At 34.1% G+C, this 25,361-nt stretch overlaps 1 protein-coding gene and 2 long non-coding RNA genes across 3 annotated transcripts in view; 2 read left to right on the top strand and 1 right to left on the bottom strand.

Moving 5' to 3' along the window:
- LOC126875212 (uncharacterized) overlaps window positions 1–25,361 on the top strand; it is a 117,060-nt gene that overhangs the window by 62,027 nt on the left and 29,672 nt on the right. The window lies entirely within an intron of this gene.
- LOC126875204 (calcium and integrin-binding family member 3-like) lies at window positions 5,764–18,546 on the top strand. Its single transcript, XM_050637999.1, has 5 exons — window positions 5,764–5,873; window positions 6,302–6,404; window positions 7,021–7,168; window positions 9,816–9,940; window positions 17,079–18,546. The coding sequence occupies exons 1-5, from the start codon at window positions 5,779–5,781 to the stop codon at window positions 17,193–17,195; spliced, it is 588 nt and encodes a 195-aa protein (XP_050493956.1). The 5' UTR covers window positions 5,764–5,778; the 3' UTR covers window positions 17,196–18,546.
- On the bottom strand, window positions 18,799–21,218 carry LOC126875219 (uncharacterized). The gene is made up of 3 exons (XR_007693281.1): window positions 21,079–21,218; window positions 19,070–19,375; window positions 18,799–18,930 (listed from the first exon to the last, which is right to left on the bottom strand). It is a non-coding gene; the product is annotated as an uncharacterized LOC126875219 (long non-coding RNA).

The following is a 25,361-nucleotide window of genomic DNA, read 5'->3' as shown; positions in this document are numbered from 1 at the left end:
ATACATCTGCGATCCGTAACTAGAGAGAGTATACATATCTACGATATACAATTTATTATTGTCCAGTATTATTTATTTATTATTAGGTAATTTAAAACTAATTGTGCAACTTAAAACAAACCTCTTTCTTCGTGAATTTATTATCCACTTAAAACTTTTTCTTTGGTATTGAAGAGTAGTCAAAGAGGTGTATGGATCAGAAAATAGCGGAGATGAATACGAAGTATTATAAAATGTCACCACAGGGCATTATCAGGATCAGGTAAGATTTACTATTTATATCAAAAAAAGAAAAAAAAATAAAATTGCACAGATAACGTGGAAAAAAGGACCAAAAGAAAAAAAGGAAAATAGAGAGGTAAAGCAGTGAGAGACAAAGAAGGACGAGTAACGGAGAAGGAATTAGTTGTTAGGAACGAGAGAAAACAAGAAAGATAATGCTGGGAAAAGAAGAGATTCGGTTTAGGATTTCCGCAATGGGGCTAGAAGATCGAAGATGAAATAAAATGGGATGCAAAGCTAGTGAGGGAAATAGATAGATGGTGGAAGATAAAGCATAACCGTTGGCGAGAGAGAAACTGGAGAAAAGGAAGGAGAGAGAAACAAGGTAGGAAGGGAACAGGCGTTTACGTGCGCCAGACATCCGATGATGCATAGTTGCTGTTGACATGCTGGAATGTCAGGCTCACATGACCTCTCGAGCACAGCCATTATCCGCAAAGCGACCCCCAATTTAGGACAATAACCGCTTCGTAGAGTCGTGTAATAATTATTGGCCGGTTTTCGGGTTCACCCTTTTACCCCCTTTAGTTATCAGCGCCAGCATTTTGTCACAATCACTGCCTAATAATTATTTGGAACAGCAATATGTATAGATAGTCATCGCAAGGAATAGCTGTGTATTTTGGCCATCACCTGTGATTTTACGTAGTAAATATCGATACTATTATACTATCATACTATCTACATCCTACTTTCGTATATCGAAAGAAATTATCTAAATTTAGTTGAAATAAATAATAGATTTTATTAATTCGTAAATATAAGTATCTATATTTTTCATTGCTCTGAGGAATCATGAAATACAGAGTTGTAAAAGTACAGATTACAACGAAAAAGGAGAGGAAATAATTGCATGTATGTATACATGTATTGGAAACAATATCCGAATTGATTAAGAAACTTTTGTATTTCGCGTTTCTTGCGAAGAAACTCACAATCTCAATGAACTTTGCACACTTGTTTGCCTTGTGCACTGAAATTTTACACGTGCCCTTTCGAAAACTATGATTTTCTTCGATTCTCTTGATTCTTTTGTGCAAGAACTGCAATTTAACATATAATTCGACATCAGCCGTTTAAAAAATTCTCTTTCGTGTCACTGACATATTTCGATGGCTCGAATCTTATGTTTGAAACTGTGACACAATTCCCGCCTTGTCTTATACTGCGTCCCCTCGACAGAAGCGACATTTTCGTCATGAATATTTTGCCAATCAGGTGACGATCGGTTGTACGATAGTCGGTTGTACGATACTCGTACGACGACAAAGAGATGGTTATTCGCAGATAATCGATAACTGTTTGTCTCCCGCATGATAAATAATGAAAAAATTAATGGAGTTTATCCGTCAATATTTATTTTTATATAATGATATCGATAAAACTTTTGTTCATCGTGATATGATTGACTGTATGTATGACGTGTGAAATTCATATTCAATCGCTCTCCATTGCAGATTTTTATGTATATTCAATATCTCTTTTATTTCACCAAATAATTTGGTTTTATCATCATCTTGATTTTCGTAAATATAAACAAACGTACACTCGTTTCTTCGATACCAAATTCTGATTCTGCTCTCCTATTCTCTTCGTAGAGTGTGCCGATATATTGCTAATGTTGTGTCGATGTGATATTATGAACGTCGATATGTTAGGTATGCGACAAATAGCATTGTGGATAACTGAGCTTGGTTGAACTTATGCTCTGCTGTTAAATAAGCGGCAACCTCAAGCCGTTAAATGACCGGGCAATTACGATTGGTAAATATTGCGTTTAGTGAACAGCGTCATACAAAGGATGTAATATATTTATAGCAGAAATACAAATATAATTGACGAGAATTATAAGTATACAATGAGACAACCATAAAGAGACAAAACAAGTCTTACAACTAAATGAATATAATTAGTTAAATTTACAAGTTTAATTTCAGCCTTTTCAATACTTTTCGTTTTAAGCTTATAATTAAGCTTAACTGTCATGTAAAGCTTAGGCGACAGCAATTTCATCATTCTTATTCAAACAAAGTCATTATCCTCGATGATTCATTATCAGTCTTATCGACGTTATCAAGGTTTGACAACGATTTAAAATAAACAATACCATTATCACTAACTGCTCTTTCGAAAATATGCAACTCTTTTCTATTTTACAAGTTGATAAACAAGGTACGCGTGCTCCTGTATAGGCTGTATGCAATTTCCTATAGATACTGAAATAGTATGCGTAACGTTTTCAGAAATAAAGCTACGATATATCGATGTGATATATCGAATAATGATAAAGCGGAAAATCAAGCGATGAAACGAAATGGGATATTTTCTGTAAAATATAATTACTTAATTAAATTCGAAATTTGTAGGATTTCAGTGAAAAGATAACGCGAGGACAATTAACAATAAAACGTGACTCGTATGACGCAATGAAATATACGTGCATAAACTGTCTGAAAATTACATGAAGCACGAAACAGCTGGATGACAGCCAACATGAACAGTAAAGTAACAATATTGTCCTCATTTATTTGAGATTTATTATATGATGACATTAATAGAATGCACAAAAAATTAAACCATAGCGTACTTCGACAATATTAGCGCCCTTTAACTGTACTCTTTAGCGACTATATCCTTCCGACATGTTATTACCTTCTTTTAGAGATTCACAATTTTTGAAAGGAGGCTCGTAAAGAATTTGTAGAAAATTTATGATAAGAAAGTATAAATTGTCATTTCAAGTAAATTTTCATGTTGGCAAGAATAGCTTTTAAGGATACAATTGTGTGATGTAGATAAGACAGAAAAGATATATGGAAACGATGTGGAGAACTGTAATAAAAAGGGAATAAGAAAATCTAATCAAACTTTAGTACTTATACAACAATGTTCCCATCCTTCCTATCTTTAACCCCTTTGCTACCGCAGTTTCAGAAAAAAATCACTGTTTTCAACTCAAGTTACGTATTTTCAACTCGATATTATTTTACATAATATGACGTGTATTTTTACATATATAACAATAAAAAATATCAAGTAAACATTCCAAACGGCTTTGAGAATTCGTCATATGACACTGCTATGACACAATGTCCGACAATGCCGGACCAGTAATAATTTGTCGTTGTCTATAATATACAGAAGAATATCGATATATCATTCAATGAAAATAAATAAGATGTGTCACACATGTGACACTGGACTATGGAAAGTAACTAATGCGTCACATACGTGTGACACGTGGTAGCGAAAGAGTTGAAAACATTTTCTTAACAATATCAAACAACAGATCTGTGGGGTTCGGGTAAAAGTCGTGTCTAAAAGAAATTTCTTACGGGAGCAAAGTCTCGCCAGGATTGCAGCTAGATTCTCCAAGGTCTAAAAACGTATTGGAACTGACTATTGGTATATAGTGTAATATTTAGCTAGCATTGTGGTTTGGTCGAAATTGATGCGGTGTCCAGTAGTTTAATGATGTTCGGCTATGACTGGCTGTACCGTATTTCAATCTGGTTCGCCTCTCATGTTCTTTAAGACGTGTGTTTACGCTCCTCCCGGTTTCTCCGATGTAGACTTTGCCACAAATACACGGTACCTTATATACTCCTGGAGTTGATAAAGGCGACAATAGAACCTTGGAGAAGATAAGGATTTGGACCATTTCACTGTCTAGTTTAAAAACTATATTCTAATATCGCTCCTTTTTAAGATTTTGATAATGCGATCGATAGTATCTTTGATTTGTGGGAGAAAGAGCGCGATGACGATTTTTGTACGGTTTTCCTTGTTGCCGATTCTTTCGGACTTTGCATCCTGTCGGTCGATCGATCATTCTTCGTTTTCGAATTATTTTCAAATACAGCTTAAAGTTATTCGCAAAGATATCAACGAACATAGGTTTCATACAGTGATACCATTAAATCGATAATCACGAAACGAATTTATTGCAATTTGAATGTACCTTACAAGTTTAACCGAATCGATAGCAGCCAATCCTCGAGCTGAAGTACATCATTCTCGACGAACGTACAAATCGCGCGATACGACCGTTTTCCAATCAGTAAGCTCACTCATTGACGGTCTAATTAAACCTCTTCCCCATCTATCGAAATTCTCTGCATTCCAGGTGTAATCGGTTTAATCATTTACGTGCTGCAGTATACGCTGCTTAATTCTAAGCGAATCCTTGAAGCCCTATGTACCCGGTGCGTACGCTCGTTGAATATAAATCTGTTACACTTATTTATTATTTCATGAATATGCATTTCTTTTAAGACAGGCTAATGGCTTGTCACGATATAGAAAAGCACGCAACGGTAGTTATACAGGCTAAACATCGATTAAAACATCGATTGAAAAAATATTGACCGCGCCACTTGAATTTAACTCCGATCTTATTATTATCCATTTTCAATTCTTTCACTAGATGCGTACTAAACATCACATTCAATGTTTTGCTTCAAATCAAATTTCAATGTCGAAGCTTGAAGATTAACAACATAAAGGACTAAATATTATATGTTTTTTTTATATCTTCAAATTTATCATACAATGAAACATTTCAGACGTACAAAATTATTCGAAAGGAGAATAATAAAATGCGAAGATCTTCGGGCCTCAACGTCTTACATAAGGCAAGCTATACATATATTAACCAACTTTTTTACATTGTCCGATATAATTATTTCATTCGTTGTTCTGAAACATTCAGTTTATGATTAACATAAAATTGATATTATCAACAATTAGAAAGATATTATTAGTGTAAGGATAAAGTATTTACATTAATATTGGCACATTCTTTGAAACAGAATAACTTGTTTCTAAACCCGTACCAAATGATTTCAGCTCTTTTGAGAAGTTAAAAAGATTAGTTTACTAAATAGATGATGCGCGAAGTAAATTTCGAGAAAATTGCAATTGGTCGGAATTGCGAAGATGATAGCAAAGATCACTTTTTACAATCTTGTTATTCGAACTTAATGAATTAGGTTTTGCACATTTATGTCAGTACGCACATGCTGAAAACGGGGTTAAAAATGACGAAAATCGCATTTTTTCGCGACTCTCGGCCTAATATCGAGATCGTTATGTCTTTCCATGCCTGTCACTTGTTTCCGTATCGACCGATTTCGGTGAAATTTTACTCCCTTCAGGTATTTTTTCCCTCGCAAACACATTCACGAACGGCTAAGTCCACTCGCTTCAGATTCGCCAAATCCACTAGATTCATTCGTCCAATCATTAATTTACGATCACTCTTACAAATAGAAAATTCTGTTCAACAATGTATTGTCTGGAACTTTGAAAATTGCTTTCATGTTAATGGATCGTATTATCGGTATTTGAAGTTTGATTGTTAACATCGTCTGTGACGTATCTAAAGAAACCCTCGGAAAGAGATAACACGTTATCGACGCATTGATAACCAAACAGCACATTGTTTGATTAACAGGGCGTCAGTTTGTTTGAATTCTTCCACATCCGTGTATTGCTATGGGGAATTATCTGTCAACCAACTATATTCTTCCTGAAGAAACACTTGTCACTTATGTGGAATTAACATACTTAAAAAAGAACGAAATACAGTAGTGAGTAACAAAAAAAAAAAAAAAAAAAAAATGTTCGAATTATGTATAAAGCGCATAAGTTTTGTTATTGCATAGTGCATTGAAAAGTTAAAAGCATAACATTATCACAAAGGAATTTCATTTAAAATTAGTAACAGAATGGAACCAAATGCGAAAGTGAAGATTCATAATTTTCTCAATACTCTTTCTCGATAATATCATTTCAATATATAATAATGTTACATACATGCCAAGTACTATGTATTAAAGTTACATTAATGCCCTAAACAAAATCTAAGCTTTCATTGTCATAATTATAACTAAGGAAACACATAATTTGTAAATTTAATTGTAAATACAAGATATCAACAAAGGAGAACAAAATTTCATTATTCTACAAAGTCTTTTTATTGTAGTTCGTGACTAAAATTCCAAATTCATATTTTCAGTATTGTTAAAATACTTGACAATGTAAATCCAGGAAAACTTTGTGAAAATATTCAGCATCGTTTCACTATTGACGAAGTCGAAACCATATTGCCACAAATTCGAGTAAGTCAACTATTACTTCATATTTCGGCTAACTATAGTAGTAAATAGAAAACTGTAAATATTTGTATTTATGATATATTAGTGTTAACATTTAGTATTTAAGATCTGACTGAAGTAATGACAGTTTATGAACACTTTTATAATAATGAATCATCTTTCACCTATCATTTTGATAAGAACGACGTATACGTGTATATAATATACACATCTTGTTCGTTGATGAAATACAATATTTCATTTTGTCGCACTGAAATTAGCCAACTAGGATTGATAGAACATTAATCCGCGATAATTGTATGCAATTTTACATAACGTTTCATTGGTAGTTTGTGCATAGAACACAAATTTTCGAAATTTATTAATTAGGAACGAAATATGTTACACATAGCAAATTTCCTAATTATTTTGAAGTTTTACATCATTTATTTCATGACATATGAGTGACATTCATAGAACTTGCAAGCGAATGCCGCCTGTTAGATAGTAAAATTGATATTTCCTCTTTCTGTATAGTTAATAATAATAAATAATAATACATAGTTAATAATGTAGTGCAGATAAATTATATCGTTCGATACTGTTTAATTTTCAATATTGTAATACTAATTTATTTTAGTGCAGCCCATTTCGTGATTCGATATATCGAGTATTTTCTTCACAAAAAGACAATCATTTAAGTTTGGAAGACATATTGGATTTATGTTCTGCCTTCTCTAAACATTGTCCTTCGAAAATTCGTGCTGCTTGGGCATTTTACATTTTTGGTAAGACACTATTTATAACTTAAAATTCAAATTCTTTTTAAGATAAAACGTTAATTTAACAACTTAATATACGTTTGATAGTATTTTGTATTTCTTTGTACCAGCGCTTTTTAAACTTTTCCTATTCGCAACCCCATTTTTCCAGGGAAATTAAATATTAATTGCTAATAAATCGCATGAATTTTAAACAATTCTTTGTTACATTTAGAAAGTTATTACTTATTATCGCTTGTTAAGACGAACTGAAAGCATATTGACATATAGGGACATTTGGTAAATTTTTTTAACTTTTTAATTTTTTAATTTTAACTTTTTTAGTTTTTGTAAATGTAGCACGTAGATGTTTCCTTGTTTGACAGGGCATCCGTATGTACAACAATTTTAAGCATAGTCAATTTGTGAGCAAAAGTATCGTTTTATTACTGCGACAGAGGATGATTAGTATGTCTTCTGTGTAGTCTTCTAGGTAGATTCACTGTGTAGAGTTTGGTAGTTAGGTCGTTAGGATGATTGTCTAATCTGGTTTTGTATTTGCCACTCGAGTGTATAATTTCCTCCACGACTAAACTGATTCTCAGATCTTCACGGAGTTCGTCATTTCGCACATACCACGGTGCGTTTACTGTGGTCCTGAGCACAATAGATCGTAGTAAAGCTTCTAATTTAGCGATCTGCCTTTTAGCAGTCATCCCCCCCTCCCCCACAGCACAATATCTTACGCTCAAATGAGTTTAACGATTGTTTTGTAGACGACAAGTTTATTATGTACACTTAATTTTGCCAGTGTGCTAATGAGTTAATATTTTAATGGTTCTTATTTAGCTTACTTTCCTGTTTGTTTGTCTGCCTGGGTGTAATCTTGCAAGCGAGATTTCAATCAAGTACAGCATAACCATACAATGTAACATGTCAATAATAATACAGTATAAAAAGAGAAGAAAATAATTGAATGCACTAATAATCACATCATTGAACAAATATTGCCAAAAATAAAAAACTGGCGGACTTGTATTAGTTTAGTTCCAAAGTTTCCAGTATTTCAACACTTACAAAGACTCTCTATTTGATTAAATAAATCTCGGGCTCGTGATTCGAATCAAATATCCTTCCATTTTCACCTCGTAATCATTAGAAAATCGCCTTTGTTGCCGTCATTAGCTTCATCCAAGAAGACAGAAGAAGTGTTGGAGGATACATTGCAAGGTTAATACAACCAGTCCACCAGGTTTTTATTTTTAATAATATGTATTCAAGAATCGAGTGATATTCTATCGTGTGTACGATTCCCGCATGTGCTCAACATATACAGGTTACCTCGTGTATCATTATTACATCGAATTACTTAATGACGCCAGGTTAAGAAACTTATTTTCCTCTTTTTAGTACACTTTTGAATAGAAATTATTTTCTTTATTTTATTTTTCACTTATATATATTTTATTATTTTCTGTGATTTGATCAATCTCTTTGCGTATGCGTTGTTTTCACGTTAGTCGAGAATCTAAGTGCATCCCTAAGTAGGTAACTATTTTTGATCGAATCGTAAACAGTAGAATTCATATAGAAAGGTAAAGGTGTCGATTGCTATGGATTAAATTATGAAATATCTAACTTCCTTTCTTTGGACTTGTCTGAGGACAAAATTGATTTGAAACAGAACGTATTAAAACATGAAGTTAAACAAGGGGAAGACAGAAACGACTTATAATCCTCTTCGATCGCAAATGCCTATCCGATATTACAGGCGCATCAGGAGTTCGCTCGATTTCGTTAATCGGGATCGTTTAATTTCACGGTGCACACGATATCGCGTCAATGCTCGTGAAAGCAGAGAAATAATAGGGCTGAGCGAGAGTCGAGAATAGCTGCATACGTAGCTACGTGAAAGGAATGAGAATACAGGCGGACAAGAGGAAGAACAAAGTCAGCCGAATTGGAAAAGAAGGTAGAAAGATGAATAAAGAAGCAATAAGAAAAACGAGTGGGCATTTATTAAGTTTAGAGTTGAGAAACATGCAGGAGCAAATACGTAATAAAAATGTCAGTGGATAAGTAAATTAAAACATGTTTAAAATTTTAATGTTTTAAGATTTCTAAGGTTCTAAGTGTTTCGAATATTGATACAAATAATTATTCAAATACTTAATAATTGTGTGATGAAAATCTGATTGAAAATGAATAAACGGTTAATTGCATATTTATTAAGTTACTAAATGTAAAGAAACCAAAAGAATTTTATAATCGTTCAAATTAGATATATACGAATAGCAACAAATTTATATTTATATTTATAAATTGATGTAGAATCGCTAACTTAATTAAAATTAATTGAAATATGTGCAAGGTCAAGATAAATATAAATTTATTTTCTATTGCATCATATTCTACTCATCACGAGGATCAAAAGCCTGAAACGAACCACGCATCGGAATAAAACAGAACTAAAGAGGGTGTTGTTGCGTTAATCTACATTGGATAACGCAATGACGACTCAATTTAGGTAAATTCAACGTATTTCCGTTTCATTCCGTTTCCGCGTCTTGTATAGAGAAATGTATATTAGGTTACTGAACTGTTCGAACGATACGTAGAATAGAGTCAGACAACTCTATACGAACAACGGCACCGTTAATACCTTCATTTCCAGACTTCGACGGCGACAATCAAATCTCAGTGGACGATTTGATCGAAACTGTGCACAGATTGACACGGTGCGACCAGGACGAACATGAAACCATTGATTCGGCGACAGCGGAACACGTCGCGCGAATGGCAAGTTTTGATAATATTTACTTCTATGAGTTGATTTTGCAGATAAACGAACAACGTAGCGCAGCAAACGTTTCATTCAATTAACAACGATAAATATTACCGCTGCGTATTATCCGTATAATCGTTACTTTTATTTCACCAATACAATGAACATATTCCGAAGAATAGAAACAGATCTGTTGTCTTAAATCTTGCAATAATAACTCTTATCTCTATAATAACAGAATTTTATTACATAATAGTAGAGTTTCTACCTCTATTTTCACATTTGCCACCTAAAATTTAACGATTAATTAAAATTTGCAATGTAGTTATGTTAAATCAGAAATCATTTAAAGATACAAGAAGATAATTTGCATGCTACAATGCGGACCATAATGTAGTAATAAATTTTTGGCAATTACTTGCAAAGCCGATAACCTCACTGATTCGAATAACCTTGAAATATATTGCGAAGATCGACACTCTGAACAACTTTTCCTTATACATATATTACTGTCGTTCGGTCTTAGCTTCCTCATAGCGTCCATACTTTTCTATAATCCAACCAAACTAAATTTCGATAATCATTTTCAACTCGCATGAAAAATCAGTGGGTTAAGTTTGGTTTACATAACTATAACGCCAACTGTGCAATAAGCTAAGGTATGGGATAATAAGACAGATACAATTCGTATTAAGCTTTATATTATATTATTGTTATTCGAAATTGAAGATACTTCAACCACGATATTGAAAAAGAAAATTATGAGAAATGGAATCTTTTGCGAATATCTTGGAAACTAAAGTAACATGCGTAAGGAAAAGTTGTTAAAAATGTTAACCTTGATAACATATTTCAAGCTCATTCAAATCGGCGAGACGTCCGCTTTGTAAATAATTGCCAAATTTGTTTCCTTATTAGGACTTTTAAAGATTTTCGGGTAATCTGCATATAGCTACCTTCTCACTTTTTTCATAAAACGCTGTGCGTTTCTATTTTTCGTAGAATAATAAATATTTTCACAATGAACAGTACAAAAATGTGTAGCTGCATAATAAAAAGTGCGCGAAGCGATGTGTGTTTGTATTACTAGTCAAATATTGGAATCATCCGGTCTTTGACCGCTTATTTCTACTCTTATTTTCGAATTGATTATAACATACGTTGCAATAGTTTGTTGCTCTACATTTCCTAGTCTAATCGATTCATTTATACCTACAATTAGTTACACGTAGCTACGGTGGAGTTCCGTTTATACAAACTCCATTTATATAAACGAAATTTTAGTTCGATTATTATTATTATTACATATTATTTAATTCCGTCGAAATAGAAAAATGTAAATTGTACAGCGTAAATACGAGAGGAGTTGCTTTTAAACCGTCCCAACATAACATATTATAAAACCGCTTCTCTGCTCCACTCGTTACGATAACGCAGAAACGTTATTAATTAGGTCAGCTGTCGCCAGTAGTAATCGATCACCAAAGCCAGTTGATTTACGAAGAACTCCATTATGCTCGTCCACATGCTTCTGTCAGCAACGAGAAAATTCAATATATGGTAACTGGGCAAGAATTCCGTGTTTTCATGAAATACGTATAATACATCAAAATGAATCGATTATCTCAGCATGTTTTTATTTATTCTACTTTGCATCTGTAACCGACTCAATTTTGCATGCAACCGATGATACTGAGTTTTCGAGTAAATGAATATCCAGCAAAATTGTGTACTATGTTAAAAAGTTAATATTACAATTACAAGAGTAGGTATCGTATGAGGATTCAACGATCGTTTCGACTCCAACGTAGTGGGTTTTTCCTGGAATTTTCTTTTTGCAGGAATAGGAGGTTTAATAGTAATAGTTAACGTAACATAACGCGTCTCGATCCTTACACATATCTATAATATAATGGTGAAGGGGAGAGAGGGCGTATGATGATAAAGAACTTTGTTTTATGGAATAAACACTATAGAACTGGGGGGGGGGGGGGGGTCCCCGCCCCTCACCTCAGTCCGAACAGCGAAATAGTCTGAACATTGAAGAATGTAGCGTCTGCCGCGTAACTTTTCAGAGAAACGTCTTTGCGCGTTATGCATTTTGTTTCTAACAATGTTGCAAGTGCTGTATAGCGTTTCGGATGAACGTGTTTTGCGCGCTATACGTTTTACAAATAACGTTTTGGTTTACTTATGTGGAACGTTGCTGATGTCCCAGCTGTTATACCAGCTGAGCTATAGACGTCTGTCCTTGTCGTCCAAGTTCAACCATGGAAACGGCGGTTCGAAGATATAGCGTACTAATCGTTCGTTATCGCCAAGTATGACTTTTATCATGAATTCTTCCTTCCGCTCAAATCCTTGGATGCTGACGATAGCCATCTTCATTGTTTCCTTTTTCTCTCAAAAAGGTTTCTTCAGGGACGTTCGTCGAAGGACTGTACTCGACGTTGCGATCGTGGACTATCTTAAACAGTACGCGGTGATGTTTGGAGACATGTTATCTCAACATTTAGAATCGATTCTCGCGTCAACCGCTGCTTTACAGTCTTTAGAGATTCGGTTTGCCGAGAACGGACGACGAAGTAGAAAGTCCGTGATATCGAGCAGCAGTCTTTCGTATCCGTAATAAGATTCGTCAAACTTTGCGTATATATCGTAAAGTACGGCATATTTGCGTCGATCAGAGTCGAGATTCGGATCGTCGTATGGATACGTTGCAAAATTTAAATAAAGTCAAACGTTCGTCGACATAGAAAAGTTAAAAAAGTAGCGTCCTTTCGGGACGTTTACATAGCAAATATTACGTATCTCGGCTTTTCTAATTGCGCCGCTGCTTTTATCAGCCAAATATGTTTCGTAGTTGTTTGCAATAACGGATATTCGTGGAGATTCTAGAATCGAAAACCCATGCCGATCGATTCGCTGCTGTAGAGAATACGCAACACGCCAACTTTTGCTTCAACGTAACGCGCGGTACGCTCCATTGAACTTTATGTAATTTCAATTTAGATTTCAAAGCAGCGGCTGAGTACAACGCGTTCGTATCATCGCGTGCGCGAATTAAAACGAGTTTGTGGCATGCGTTTATCAGGACACGTTTGTAATCTTCGCAGAAGCCCAACAACGCGTCGAGCGGTACACAGAAATTGAAATCTGTTGTTGCTTTGTGAACACTTTTTGTATAATTTACATACTTCCAAGCTGCGTTCTCTAGTGCCCTACTTCCCTCTCTGGATAGACTCGAGTAATTCTTCAGTGCAATTGTTATATCGAGACTTCCGAGGGGATCTCAACACCGTTCAATTCGTAACGAATTTCGTCGAATGTAAACGCGACTCTATTAGTATCCAAAATTGCATCCCCAATGGTATCCTTCGACTCCCCTTCCAATAAACTCAGTTTCCCCTTGACGTACAGAAAACATCTACGTTTTAGTACATAGAGGTCCGGCTGTGGTATAGGCGTTCTTATTCCATCGCTGTTTTTCAACGTGGCGTTAGCGTGCGGATTATAGCATGTACTTCTATCTTCGTTATACAATTTCTTGTTCTTCTTCTTTTCTACCGCCAGATCACCGCTAGTCCCAGCAACTGTGGGGATCTCACGTTTCGCACGTTCAATTTGGTCGTCTTTACCCTTTTCTTTTCTCCAATCAAGGGGTCGAAAGGTTTACAGGTAGTCGATGAGATAGGTATTTGCGTTGCGTTACTGCCAGTGTTGTTATTGTTGCTGCTGCTGCTGCAGATGAGGATACTATTTCGTTCTTATCGATCGCAAGCTAAGCGTATTCTAAGTCAACGTATGTGTATTCGCACCGTTATCTCTTCTCCCCGAAAGTCTTACGCACTCTGATCGGACTCTAATCGAATGGAGATTCGAACAATCGAATCATCTATTTCTCGCACGACGATCGCTAGGTAAATGATTCGTTGCAACGTTTCCTATATCCTATGTCCTGGAGGCACCCTCCGAGTACAAACTTGTAGTTACTGTACGAACCGGTGATTACGTTGCATTCTATTTGAATCACGTTTACATTTATGATATTTGCAGGCTTATCTGACACGTGCGACGTATTGGGCGATAAGATAGGATCCGCAGAAAATCCTAACGAGATCCCACGTTGTTCGATTTCGTGAAGTTAACTCTGTACGAACTGAGAGTTTAGCTTTGCATGCTGTTGTTATTTGTTCGCAAAACGATAGGATATTCATCGACGTCGTCCTTGATCATTGATCTGGTCTTCCAAGGATACATGTTTGTTATCCTTCGCCTCAGAAATTTATTTACCGCTTCTAATTCGTGCGAACCGTCCGACGAACTGAACCGCGATCTCATCGTCTTTATCGCGAAAATAAAATTTATCGTTGCTACGCTCGACGTTGGGAATCGTGCTACACGTCTCGAAATATACAAGACCAAGCTCGTACTCGCCATCCGTCAGATCGATCAGTGGAAAATATTTCGCCGAGAGCACGTTACTCCTGCCCGTTAAAGCAAAGGTGAATGACATGTTCGTCGTCGTGCTATCATGAATGTCTGGCGAAAAATGAGATACATTACGAGTGTAGTTTAGATTTATGTCAGATATTCATGAAGAAATTTTACGCACAATTGTCCACATAAGCTCTCACTGAAATTTGACATTGTGTACAGTTGTACGTGATTCTCGTGTTATTCCCGAAACAATCGATGAGTTTTCCCGGTGGTCGGACTCCGCAATGTTGTCAGAATATTTAGCCGTGGATCCTCGCTTTGCATATGCCACTCAATGCGTGCTCGGACTGTTGTCTTTATCGAAATTCACGATGTTCAAGCATTTGCTTGGTCGAGATTTCCTCGGTAAATCATCGCGCATAAACACTCCGCGAAAGTACCGCGATTCCTTACACCACTTTTTCAGTTGAACCAACTATACGAAGTATAGTCACGATTTATCGTTCCTATTTCCCGATATTCTTTTTCAATTTTAGCATTTAGTTCTTTCTTCCTTTTCAAACCGATTTCGCGCTTATAAGGTAATAGATTCCATCGCACGATTACGACGTTACGCTTCTTTCAGCTGTTTTTGTGCCGTCTACGCATCATTTACAGCCTTCGCCACTACGGCTGCACCGCCGATCAGTGCTCCTACGGCTGATAACGCTGGAAAGCAGGAACGGGGGTATGCCACTGCGTTTCGCATTTTCTCTCTTCCATCAACTTTCGATGCCATACCAACTTTTGTTTCAACCTTTATAGCTGCCCATACACCTGCTCATATGATGCTCTTTCATCTAGCGACTATATTTTTCATTATCCGTTGATTATACGTTGTCACGCGCGTTTAGCCAAAATTCTGTCCTTCGATGTGTTTCCGTTGGAAGTAGGCGATGCTGTGCTTTCTGCAAGTCGCGTGCGGCGAATTCGCGCCACTATCTCTAAAGCTGTAGCTTCACAGGTAAGATGCGTATCAGAAATCATACCCTGTTCAGAAAACCTGTCCCTTTCGTTGCACACATAAATAACAGTTTCTCAACATAGGTGGAGGTCCATATGCGTTCTCTGCTTGGGAATATTGTAATATACGATGTACCGTAACTTTTCATTTGTTGGTCAGCTTTTACGTTATCTGAGCGAAGCTTAGTTCTATAGCTTCCTGGTCAAGCAACTTCTCCCACACGGTACATATGTCGAAAATATGCCGAAGTGATCAAGTAACACTTGCACTGGTATGTACTTGAACCGTTCGAAAGTCAAATCGTGTAAAATTTATTAGTTTTAATATCGCAATTTCTTTTTTTAGAAGGAAAAGGGAACAGCAAACACAAATGCTATTTGAGAAAATCCTACAAATAGAAATTCTAGCAATAAATGTCATTAATTCAAAATTCTAGTCATAAAAAATATACTACAAAAAGTTCATTGATGCTATTAATATTGACATGGTTATTTTTAAATATGTCAATAAATTATGCAATTGCCTCGTATAGTTATTTTTGAACGTAAAATATGAAATCCTAATAATCTATTTAGATAATTTATGAGATCAATTTCATAATCTTGCCTTTCAAATAAACTTCGGTATCTATTCAAAATACAGGTCTCTATTAATTTGTCAGGTTGATAAAGATTGATTTTAAACGTACGTGGCATTGATTGAGCGGAAATCCATTAAACCGTACCTCTTTTTAAATAAAATTTGTCAATACACTATTCTACTTAACTGAAAATAAGAAAATTGTAATAAATTACTAATTTCCAGTTTGAAGCGATCGGTGATTTGCATTATTTCGTAAAACCAATAACGTAGAGTATTACAGCAACAAAAAACATTTGATTAATTTCCTAAATATGTCCTTTGAAAGAGTTGAATTATGTACTGAATTATTGTATCATATATCGCACGTTTATATTCATTATGCGCAATATGTTTTTTAACTTCTTTCTGAAACATAGAAAGTAGAAGTATACTTTATATACTAATATAAAGTATATTCTCTCCTACCAATATGAAGTTTATTTCTCTTCTAAAGTATAGCAAGGAAATTCCATTTATGAGTTTTTTTTTTTATTTTACTACTTTATTTCTGCATGTAATATTTTAACAGCATTAGACTTTTCTTTTAAAACATTGTCGCACGCTAAGCCACATATTTTTTTCTCATATTTAATTTAGTTGTAAACGAATCAAGTTATTTCTAATATTGAAATCTACACTATGATTAATGTTTCGTTATTACAAATTATACCGGAATTATTTTCTGTAAAAAGGAAGTCTTACTGCCGCTAACGCAAGACAATAAATAAGCAAATAAAGTAATAGTCAGATTCAAAATCGTAATATAACATTTTTTATTTTCTAGACTATTTTCCCCGAGAATAACATAACATCAAATTCTAAAAACGTTTATTATACTTAGCTATATGTATCGAACTGTAAACATATGTAAACTTGAAATCCGATTTGATTCAATTACACAGCCGAAAATAAAATAATTCTAAAAGTTACTTTAAGGTTACAAGTAATGTTTCTTGAAACAGAAATATGAATGTATATATAGATTCTCCTTAAAATCTATTACGATAAAAGAATATTTTGTATGCAAAGATTCTATATATAATATAATATAAGCTTTTTTCCTAACGTTTCTTTTTCAACTTCATTAGATACTTCAAGAGATGGTGTTCACCCAACAGGGAAGCATTTCCTTCGAAGAATTTATACGTTTCGCTTCGAGAATTGCAGAATTCTCGTCAACATTCTCCTTTCATTTCAATGTTTAATTATGCTCATATTATGGTAATTATTTCTGTAACTTTGATATGCATATTGGAGCAAATGTACGACTTTGTACTCCAAATTCATGTGCATGCATATCATTACATAATTAAGTAATAATTATATAATTTTCTCAAAAAGGCATTTTCACAAATTAATTCCATTGGAATGGAATTATCGACCACTTCGTAAGGAAAAAGACGCGCATAGATGTGCTTTGCATTGAATTTCACATAATATATTCAATTGCATGTTACTTTACAACTGAAAAATGTTATTATTCATGGTTACTATTATATTATTGTACATGGTAATACAAATTTATAGCACTGTCGGGGGTATGCTTTTAAATACGCATAATTATCGATTTTGTAACCTTAGCGATATAATTAATGTTTCAATTATTAGATCGTATCTCCTACATAGAAATTGTCGATATCCTAAACGAAAATTTTATTATATGCAGGTCGATATACTTATTGTCATTTATTTGATAAGAAGAGTTCATTTCTTAGAAGGATATGTAGAATAATAATGGTATCGATTACATTAGATTGGTGGAAAATAAATGGCCCATCGGTATTTACATTTTTAATTCATTACCAAAATATACAATCTTACTTATTATTAATTTTTTAGTAAATAATCACGGTTATCAACTATTTATGAGACTACCTTAACATTTTCTTTTTTTAAAAATATCTATCAATTTACCGGAGCATTCTACCTTATGAAATTATTTAATTTTCTCCAAAATATAACAACAGATGAGGCATACATACATAAACAAATTCATATTTCAACTTTATAGCATTTACAGCGATATATATGCACGTATATACAACTAACTAATAAAGATAATTAGAAATGATAGACAATTGACATTATAACCGCACGTTCTAAACAGCGATTTATTTCCCACCAATCCAACAACCATATAACAGAAATGTCACATATTATCAATAGATATAATATTGTAAAGGAATTTATGGTATGTATGTATAAGGATGAGAGAGAACGAGAGAAAGAGAGAGAATTTGTTGCGGAACAGAGCAGGCAAGTATTGTAGAAATTTGTAGATTTGCTTGCCTTGTAACCTCATAGGGGAATCAGTAAATTAAATTGCTACTAAAAAGAGATCCAATCTTTTTCTAATAATTAAATATACATACAATATTTAGCAAAAGAATATTTTTTCCAAGTATGAAATAAATACTTATTTCACATTTTAAACAAATATTTTCCGAGTGTACAAGGAATACCTATTTTATATTATGTAGAAATTATTTTTTTAGAAATATGAAACCAACGAAGTTGCTTAATATTAGAAAAAAATATTTTTCTCGAGGATATAAAATATACATACAAGAAATAATCATTTTATATTAAAACTAAAATATTTTCCACTCTCCTTTAAATATTGGGTAAATTCTACCCTCTTTTTTATTAACAATACTATATCTCATTAAAAAATTTATTTTATTTTTCGCCGAAAGAATTATTTTTCTAAAAAAAATTTATTTGACATTTCTTCTAATTCATTCTATCGTTTCGCTCGTGGTTTACCTAACTGTCCTTAAAAATTCGTACTTGATAAATAATAATACTCGCAAGAAATAATTCATGATCAAGTTAAGTCACACACTCCCATCGGCAGTAAAAAAAATTTCATCGTCAAGGAAATCTGTTTTAAAGCAGTAGAATCACCACCAGAGTATATTTGAAAACAACGTTTAACAACTACAAATTTTAAAATTTCTAAAATTATTCATCCTAAATAACAAATTTTGTTATATTTCAAATAATTTACCTAAATATCTCATTTCTTTTAATTTTATACAATTTTTAATTTACTTTTAAATTATTTTTCGACTAATACCTTGCAGCAGTTTATAGCAGCATTAACACGTATAATAAGCTATCGTTTGTAAGCAATACAACTTGATTTATTATATATCCCAGACAGAGATAAATCTGGAATGTATGGTGTCTGCATCCTCCTTTCATAAGTGAGAGGTAAAACTATTGGCATTTTGTGTTTGACATAATTCGTTGGATATTTCAAGAAATATGACGTCGTCATTCCTGGTGCACACTGATACATGTAGGTGTCGGGTTTAAAGAAAGTTAAAGGATGAAAGCTACCGGTGCGATCTTTATATTGACTGCGATGAATCTGTACTCCCTGTAAGTAATATGTTTATTATTAGGTAGATATAGTAGCTACAAGCGATGCTAAACCAAGATCCTTTGATTAGAAATAACTGTTAAGATAATAACATAAAAACATAATAATAAGATAACATGTTATTTGAAAAAATCATACAATTAGTTTATTTGATCGAACAAATGCCTTTTCTTTAGATTATTTCGTTACTTGGATTTCAAATGAAACAATTTCTCGTTTTATTTTTCGTTTGATCAGATGTTTATTCAAAGAATTTATCAAATACTCTTTAATTCTATCATTGCAGAATCGTTAACTGCGTCAGAAATGTAGATTTTCGTATAGTGTCGTACGCTCATACAAGTTCGGAACATACACTATTGAAGAGGAGTTCGTATTCTGCTGTTGAAACATGTAGACAGTATGATCGTGTTCCGTAAAGTTTACAATCACTGTGAGTGTACGTTTTCGCACTGACAACTTGTTACGCGAAAAGAAATACAGATGAAATTTCTCTAACATTTTATTGAGTTAAATTGTAAGAGAGTAGAATTACCGAATCACAAGCTACTTAATGCCTCTCGACTAGTTGTTCTGAATTCGAAAATAGCTGGTTCGCAAATGGCTCAAGGAAATCAATCGAGTATTCTTGATCGAAGCTGCATCATAACAATCTACCATCGCTATGGTAGAGAGATAGTTCGACCCAACTGACTAACAATATCAACATTGGTAAGAAACGTAAGATAGAAGCAGAGAGTAACATAAACGCAATCATAAACGAACAAAAAGAATATTACTACTTCAAATAGATTCACATTATTATATTCTATCGGAGACGTCAACAAGACAAGACCCGCAAAAAGATCCTCTTCTTTACCAATCTTACTTGACAATTTTATCCATATACAAGCAATAATGAATACTCTCTCAAGTGTTGTAAATAAACAGAAATATAAACTAAAAGTTAACAACAACGACGTAAGAATTTTATCGCTTAATCCTGATGCTTATAGGAAATTAACAAAGTTAATTGAAGACCTAGAAGCGAACTTTCATACGTATCAGCTTAAGGAAGAAAGATTTTTTCCTAACTTAAATAAACCTAAATGAAATAAAACTTGAACTCCGGAAATATGGTAACGGAGTAATTAATATTAGCAACATAGGCCACGGTACAACAAAAAATCCACTATCCTTATTTTTTTTATCGACTTGAAACAAAAACCTAACAATCAAGCTGTATACAACATCAACCGATTAATGAATTCTGCAGTAAAAATCGAGCTACTTCAGAAGGAAAGGCAGGTGGTTCGGTGTAAAAGATGTCAAAGATATGGGCACGTACAGAGATATTGCGATTATAATTATCGCTTCGTTGAATGTGCAAACTCTCATCCTACAGCACAGTGCACGAAATCAGTAAAAGTTCCTGCAAAACGCATTCATTGTGAAAAAGAGCACCCTGCAAACTGTAGAAGAATAGGTTTCTTAAATCTTAAATTAAGAACACAACCAACCTAACACATCATGTAAAGTAACTAATCCGTCAATCTCCTATGCTCAGGAATATTAAAACAAAGTGAAGCACTATATTAGTAAAGTGTATGATAGCACTATACAAAATAGCATGTATAACCCAAAAAATGATAAATTATATGAAATTAGCATCTTGTTGCCACTATTAAAAATGGTCGTAGACAAGTTAAGAAGCAACGTACCAAGATGGAACCCTTACGCATAGCTTTGGAACGGCAACAGTCCAATTGAGTATAAAAACGAGCTGGAATTCTTCTTAGATAATCAAGGAATAAAGATAATGCTGATGTCTGAAACTCGTATTACCAGAAAAGAACACTTGAAAATAAATGAGTATAAAATATGTCACACACAACATTCGAGTAGCAGGGATCATACTGGCACTGCAATTATTATCAAATCCACCGTGATTCGGTATGAACTTCCATCGTATTATACAAAACGAACTATCTTCAACCAACGAACGTGGCGATAAAAGATCGCATAGCCCAATTACTGTGTCAGCAGTCTACCGTCCATCCAAGTATACTATCTCCAAAGAAGATTCTGATAATTTCTTCGTTAGCTTCGATAATAAATTCATCGTGAGAGGGGAGTTCAATGCTAAGCGTACCCAATGGGGCAGCAGAATCATTACAAGTGGCAAGAGTATATTTAAAAGCGTCAAATCAAACAGACTGAATTATCTCAATACAAACGAACCAATATACTGGCCAACCGATACGAGTAAAGTGCCTGATCTATTAAACTATTTTATAATCAAGGACATCTATATACGAAGATATACCCAAGTCGGCTCTTCTCTAAAACTCTTTTCAGATCACTCATCTGTTGTAGCAACAATTCAATTCAACGATTATCGAAGACCGACCAAATTGTTCGCAACAAAGTTATAAATTGCCTTCAACCTATCAATGTCAAATGTCTCTCAAATGTCAAAAGACATTTATGCAGCTGTGGAACGTTTAAATAACAACATAATGAATGCGATCCGTTCTACTGAATCAGGAGTCCAGGAGCAAACACGAGTACCCGCATTTCATAAAGAGGAAAACATAGAAACACGTAAGCCTAAAAGAATATGGCAAAGCAGTAAAGAGTTTGAAGTTAGCATAGGATGAACAAAGTAACGGAAAAATTGACAAAATTTCTTCGAAACTATAAAAATTAAAACTAAAAAAATCCCCCCCCCCCTCCCGCGGCAAACTCTAACTAATTACTCCGAATAGCATCCAGTCCAAAAAAAAAAAAAAAAAAAAAAAAAAAATCGTTCTCAAACTTTCTCTATCCAGTTTCATGTCCTTTCCCTTTTATTCTATTTTCAAGGATTTCTTCTTTGCTTTCGCGTACACTTAGAAATACGCACACGCTCTGTAATTTCACGCAGACGCAAATGGTCTCTGTCTCCTTTCAGATTTTACTTCGCCCACTTTTATCTTTGTCTATTTTTAGTTTCATCCTTTTTTCCTAAATCTTATTTAAACGAAACAAGTTTTTCCTAAACTTAGACTTGTCCTCTCCCCTGGAGAATATATGCCGGGTTATAGCACAGTTGAGTTCATTGTTGTAGATAATTTTACGTCATTATTACTAAAATTAAAAATAAATCAATATAAAGGCAATCAGTTAAAATCACTAGTAAGTAGTATTGCAAATAAACACTTTAGACTCGCACGATTTCATAAATACGTCAGAAATTAAGTACTGTTATTAAAGACTGTAATGAAGAATTGTGGTAGAACTCCGTTTATACCTATATACTCCATTTATTTGAATTCATAAGTAGTAGAGAAAACGAATTAATTTCTAGTATATATGAACTGCTTGTTTCCTGTCACTTTCGTATAGACGCAATTTTACCGTATTCGAAATTCTTCCTCGATCGGAGAACATTAAAGAAACGATACCGACGACATTATCGATCAAGTTCTATCATCTTACTGTATTTCTGGCTTTCAAATGTAACTATGATAAAATAAACAAGGGGTTAAACAGATTGCGGAAAACATTATAAAGAAGATAAAAAAAAGCACCAAGCTGGTTAAAAAGAAAATATAATTAATTGCGAAATGTCTTCTTCGAAAAAATGAAATGCAAATAACGTGAAAAAAGGAAATTTAGAGTATTACTTTAAATAGGTCATCAACTTCCTTCATACGCGTATTGTCGATTGTTGAAATATCATTCGAAAGTACGGTTAACTCACGATTTATTTTGCGTCGCACTGTATCTGCGACAATATCAGGTCGTGGACTATACGGAGTCTTTTGCATTCCCCACTCGTATGGTAGCATCTACAAACAATATACACGTAAATACGTATAACACTTATACCTTAAACAATATCAAACGTATAGAATATAGAATGTAGCGTTTCAACCCTTAACGCTGCGACCTTTAATTGTGAATATCGACCAGCAGCTCTAACTTATTCTCATCATACTTCGACTTGCAAGTTTTTAAATGTCAGATCTTAAATGCTACAATGACGTGTAAATAACAATATTAAAGTCATTCAAAACAATCTTTATTCATCTCAGAAGTAATATAATTTTGATTACAATATTTATATTAATTATAATTGAGTAATGTATGGAATTTTTTAAAACATTCATCGGGATGCAAACCATGTTTGCGTTCACAGGTTTCACAGTAGAAACTGTTTGTTTTTTTTTGCCGCATTACTTCATTTCGGTGAACAAACAAGACGCTTTTTCTTTTCCTCTTTCGGCATTAGTAAAACATAATTGAAAGTACTGAATAGGCACACATAAATTGTGTACCTGCGGACCAGGAATTTTTGTACCAGTCGAAAATTCAAATATGTTACGACCGTTCCCGGAGAGACGCGTTCGCGAGGAAAACGCGTCAACGAGAGGCTTAAATGCTCGCTACGATTCCGATAATCGACGCCGCGAATTAATCTTAATCTTTTCGATTAAGTAACAGAAGTAGCTCAAATGATTTTAACACTGATGAGTTTAACAGGGTTAATATAAACTTGTCCATTTAACAATATTTAATATTATAATGAGCACGTCACAAATTATTTAACGATGAATACAATTAGTTTGTTACAATAATTCGACCAGACTTTATGATATTTCTCGATGTATTGGTTAGATTAAGCGACCTGTATTTTATTCGTTTGAACATCTCGATACATTCCGTTTGAATCCTCAAATGATACTGATTGTCCCTTCGATTTTTTCTTTATCTTCTCTGGGAGACGACCCCCACTACGCTCGGGTCACGTCGCCGTTCGCGCCTATGATCACGAATACCACCTTCTTTGTGTAGATGAAATAACGGGCCGAAGGCGAATCGACGTTTCTAGAACTCGCTGCTTGATGACAACTATGCGCTTGTCGCTACATTGTATATATTTCGCCGGTCCTATAAGACGATCCGTCTGCGACACTGTAGTACCACGAGCGACGGTTAGGGACACGGCCTATGATAAGCCTCGTGGCGTAACAAAATTGTTGTGGAATGATATCTTTGTTAAAAATTTCCTGCCAATCAGAAGATCTTACGTTACAAATACTCTTAGTTAGATTCTCTTCCTGTGATTCTCCATCATCTGCACTTCCGTCACTCGATGAAAGTTTTCTCATTTTTCTTCTTCTTCCTGGAGCAAGAATATCACTATCACTGCTGTCACTATAACTGCTTTCTAAGTCAACAGTTACATCATTATAGATGCAAAAATCAAAATTGTCATCGTCACTATCTATATTTTCCTCACAAAGATGATTCATTTTTTTCTCGACATAATTAAAATAGATGGGTTTAAAATAAAACAGGTTCAGATCTGATTGCCTTTACCGATCGCTTGTAACTGACTGAGGAGTATTATTTTTTATTTGTAAACGATTACCAATAACGATCGAAAAATACGTTTGGAGTAGAGCGCCGCATATCGGTGGTGCTTGAAAGGCACTCTTGGAGCGTTAAGGGTTAATAAAATGTATGAGAGGAATTTGCTATATCAACATAGAATAGTTTCTTTCATTGTTATATTTACAAACGAGGGAAAGAAAGCGAAGCTTAAAATATTCTATTTTTGAAAATGTAATTCTTTATTGCAATTATTACATACCACTTTTAAGTGTTTCTCTTTCTGAATATAATAAATCGTCGTTCATATTGCACATAATCACGTTATAATAAACATTCGTTAAACTAATAAAACGGTAACAGACAGTTAGACATTTAGAAATGACACTAGGTATCATCCCGCAGAAATTAATAAGTCAGAGGTGCAAAATATCATGCGCTTCATGCGCTTTAACTAAATAGATTGGAAACAAGCTTACCGAGAATTTCGATAACGTTTCGTTTCTGTAATTCTGGAAATAACCAATGCTTCCACCTTCGTACAAGGAAAGACTCAACTTTGTCGGAGGATAAGCACCCATAAAAGCAGGCATTAGCGAAGGTGGGTAAAACATGGCCTGAGTTT

The sequence above is a fragment of the Bombus huntii genome, chromosome 17 (assembly GCF_024542735.1).
Source record: "Bombus huntii isolate Logan2020A chromosome 17, iyBomHunt1.1, whole genome shotgun sequence".
In the NCBI taxonomy this organism is placed as follows: Eukaryota; Metazoa; Arthropoda; class Insecta; order Hymenoptera; family Apidae; genus Bombus; species Bombus huntii.
The sequence above is the reverse complement of the archived record's forward strand: the minus strand, read 5'-3'. Positions and strand labels throughout refer to the sequence as shown.

What these genes read in the sequence shown, in the direction of transcription:
- LOC126875204 (XM_050637999.1), top strand. Translation starts at nt 5,779, where the DNA reads ATGGGGAATTATCTGTCAACCAACTATATTCTTCCTGAAGAAACACTT. An exon ending in CCATATTGCCACAAATTCGA is followed by an intron (nt 6,405 to 7,020) that starts GTAAGTCAACTA and finishes AATTTATTTTAG; the next exon opens with TGCAGCCCATTTCGTGATTC. An exon ending in CGGAACACGTCGCGCGAATG is followed by an intron (nt 9,941 to 17,078) that starts GCAAGTTTTGAT and finishes CAACTTCATTAG; the next exon opens with ATACTTCAAGAGATGGTGTT.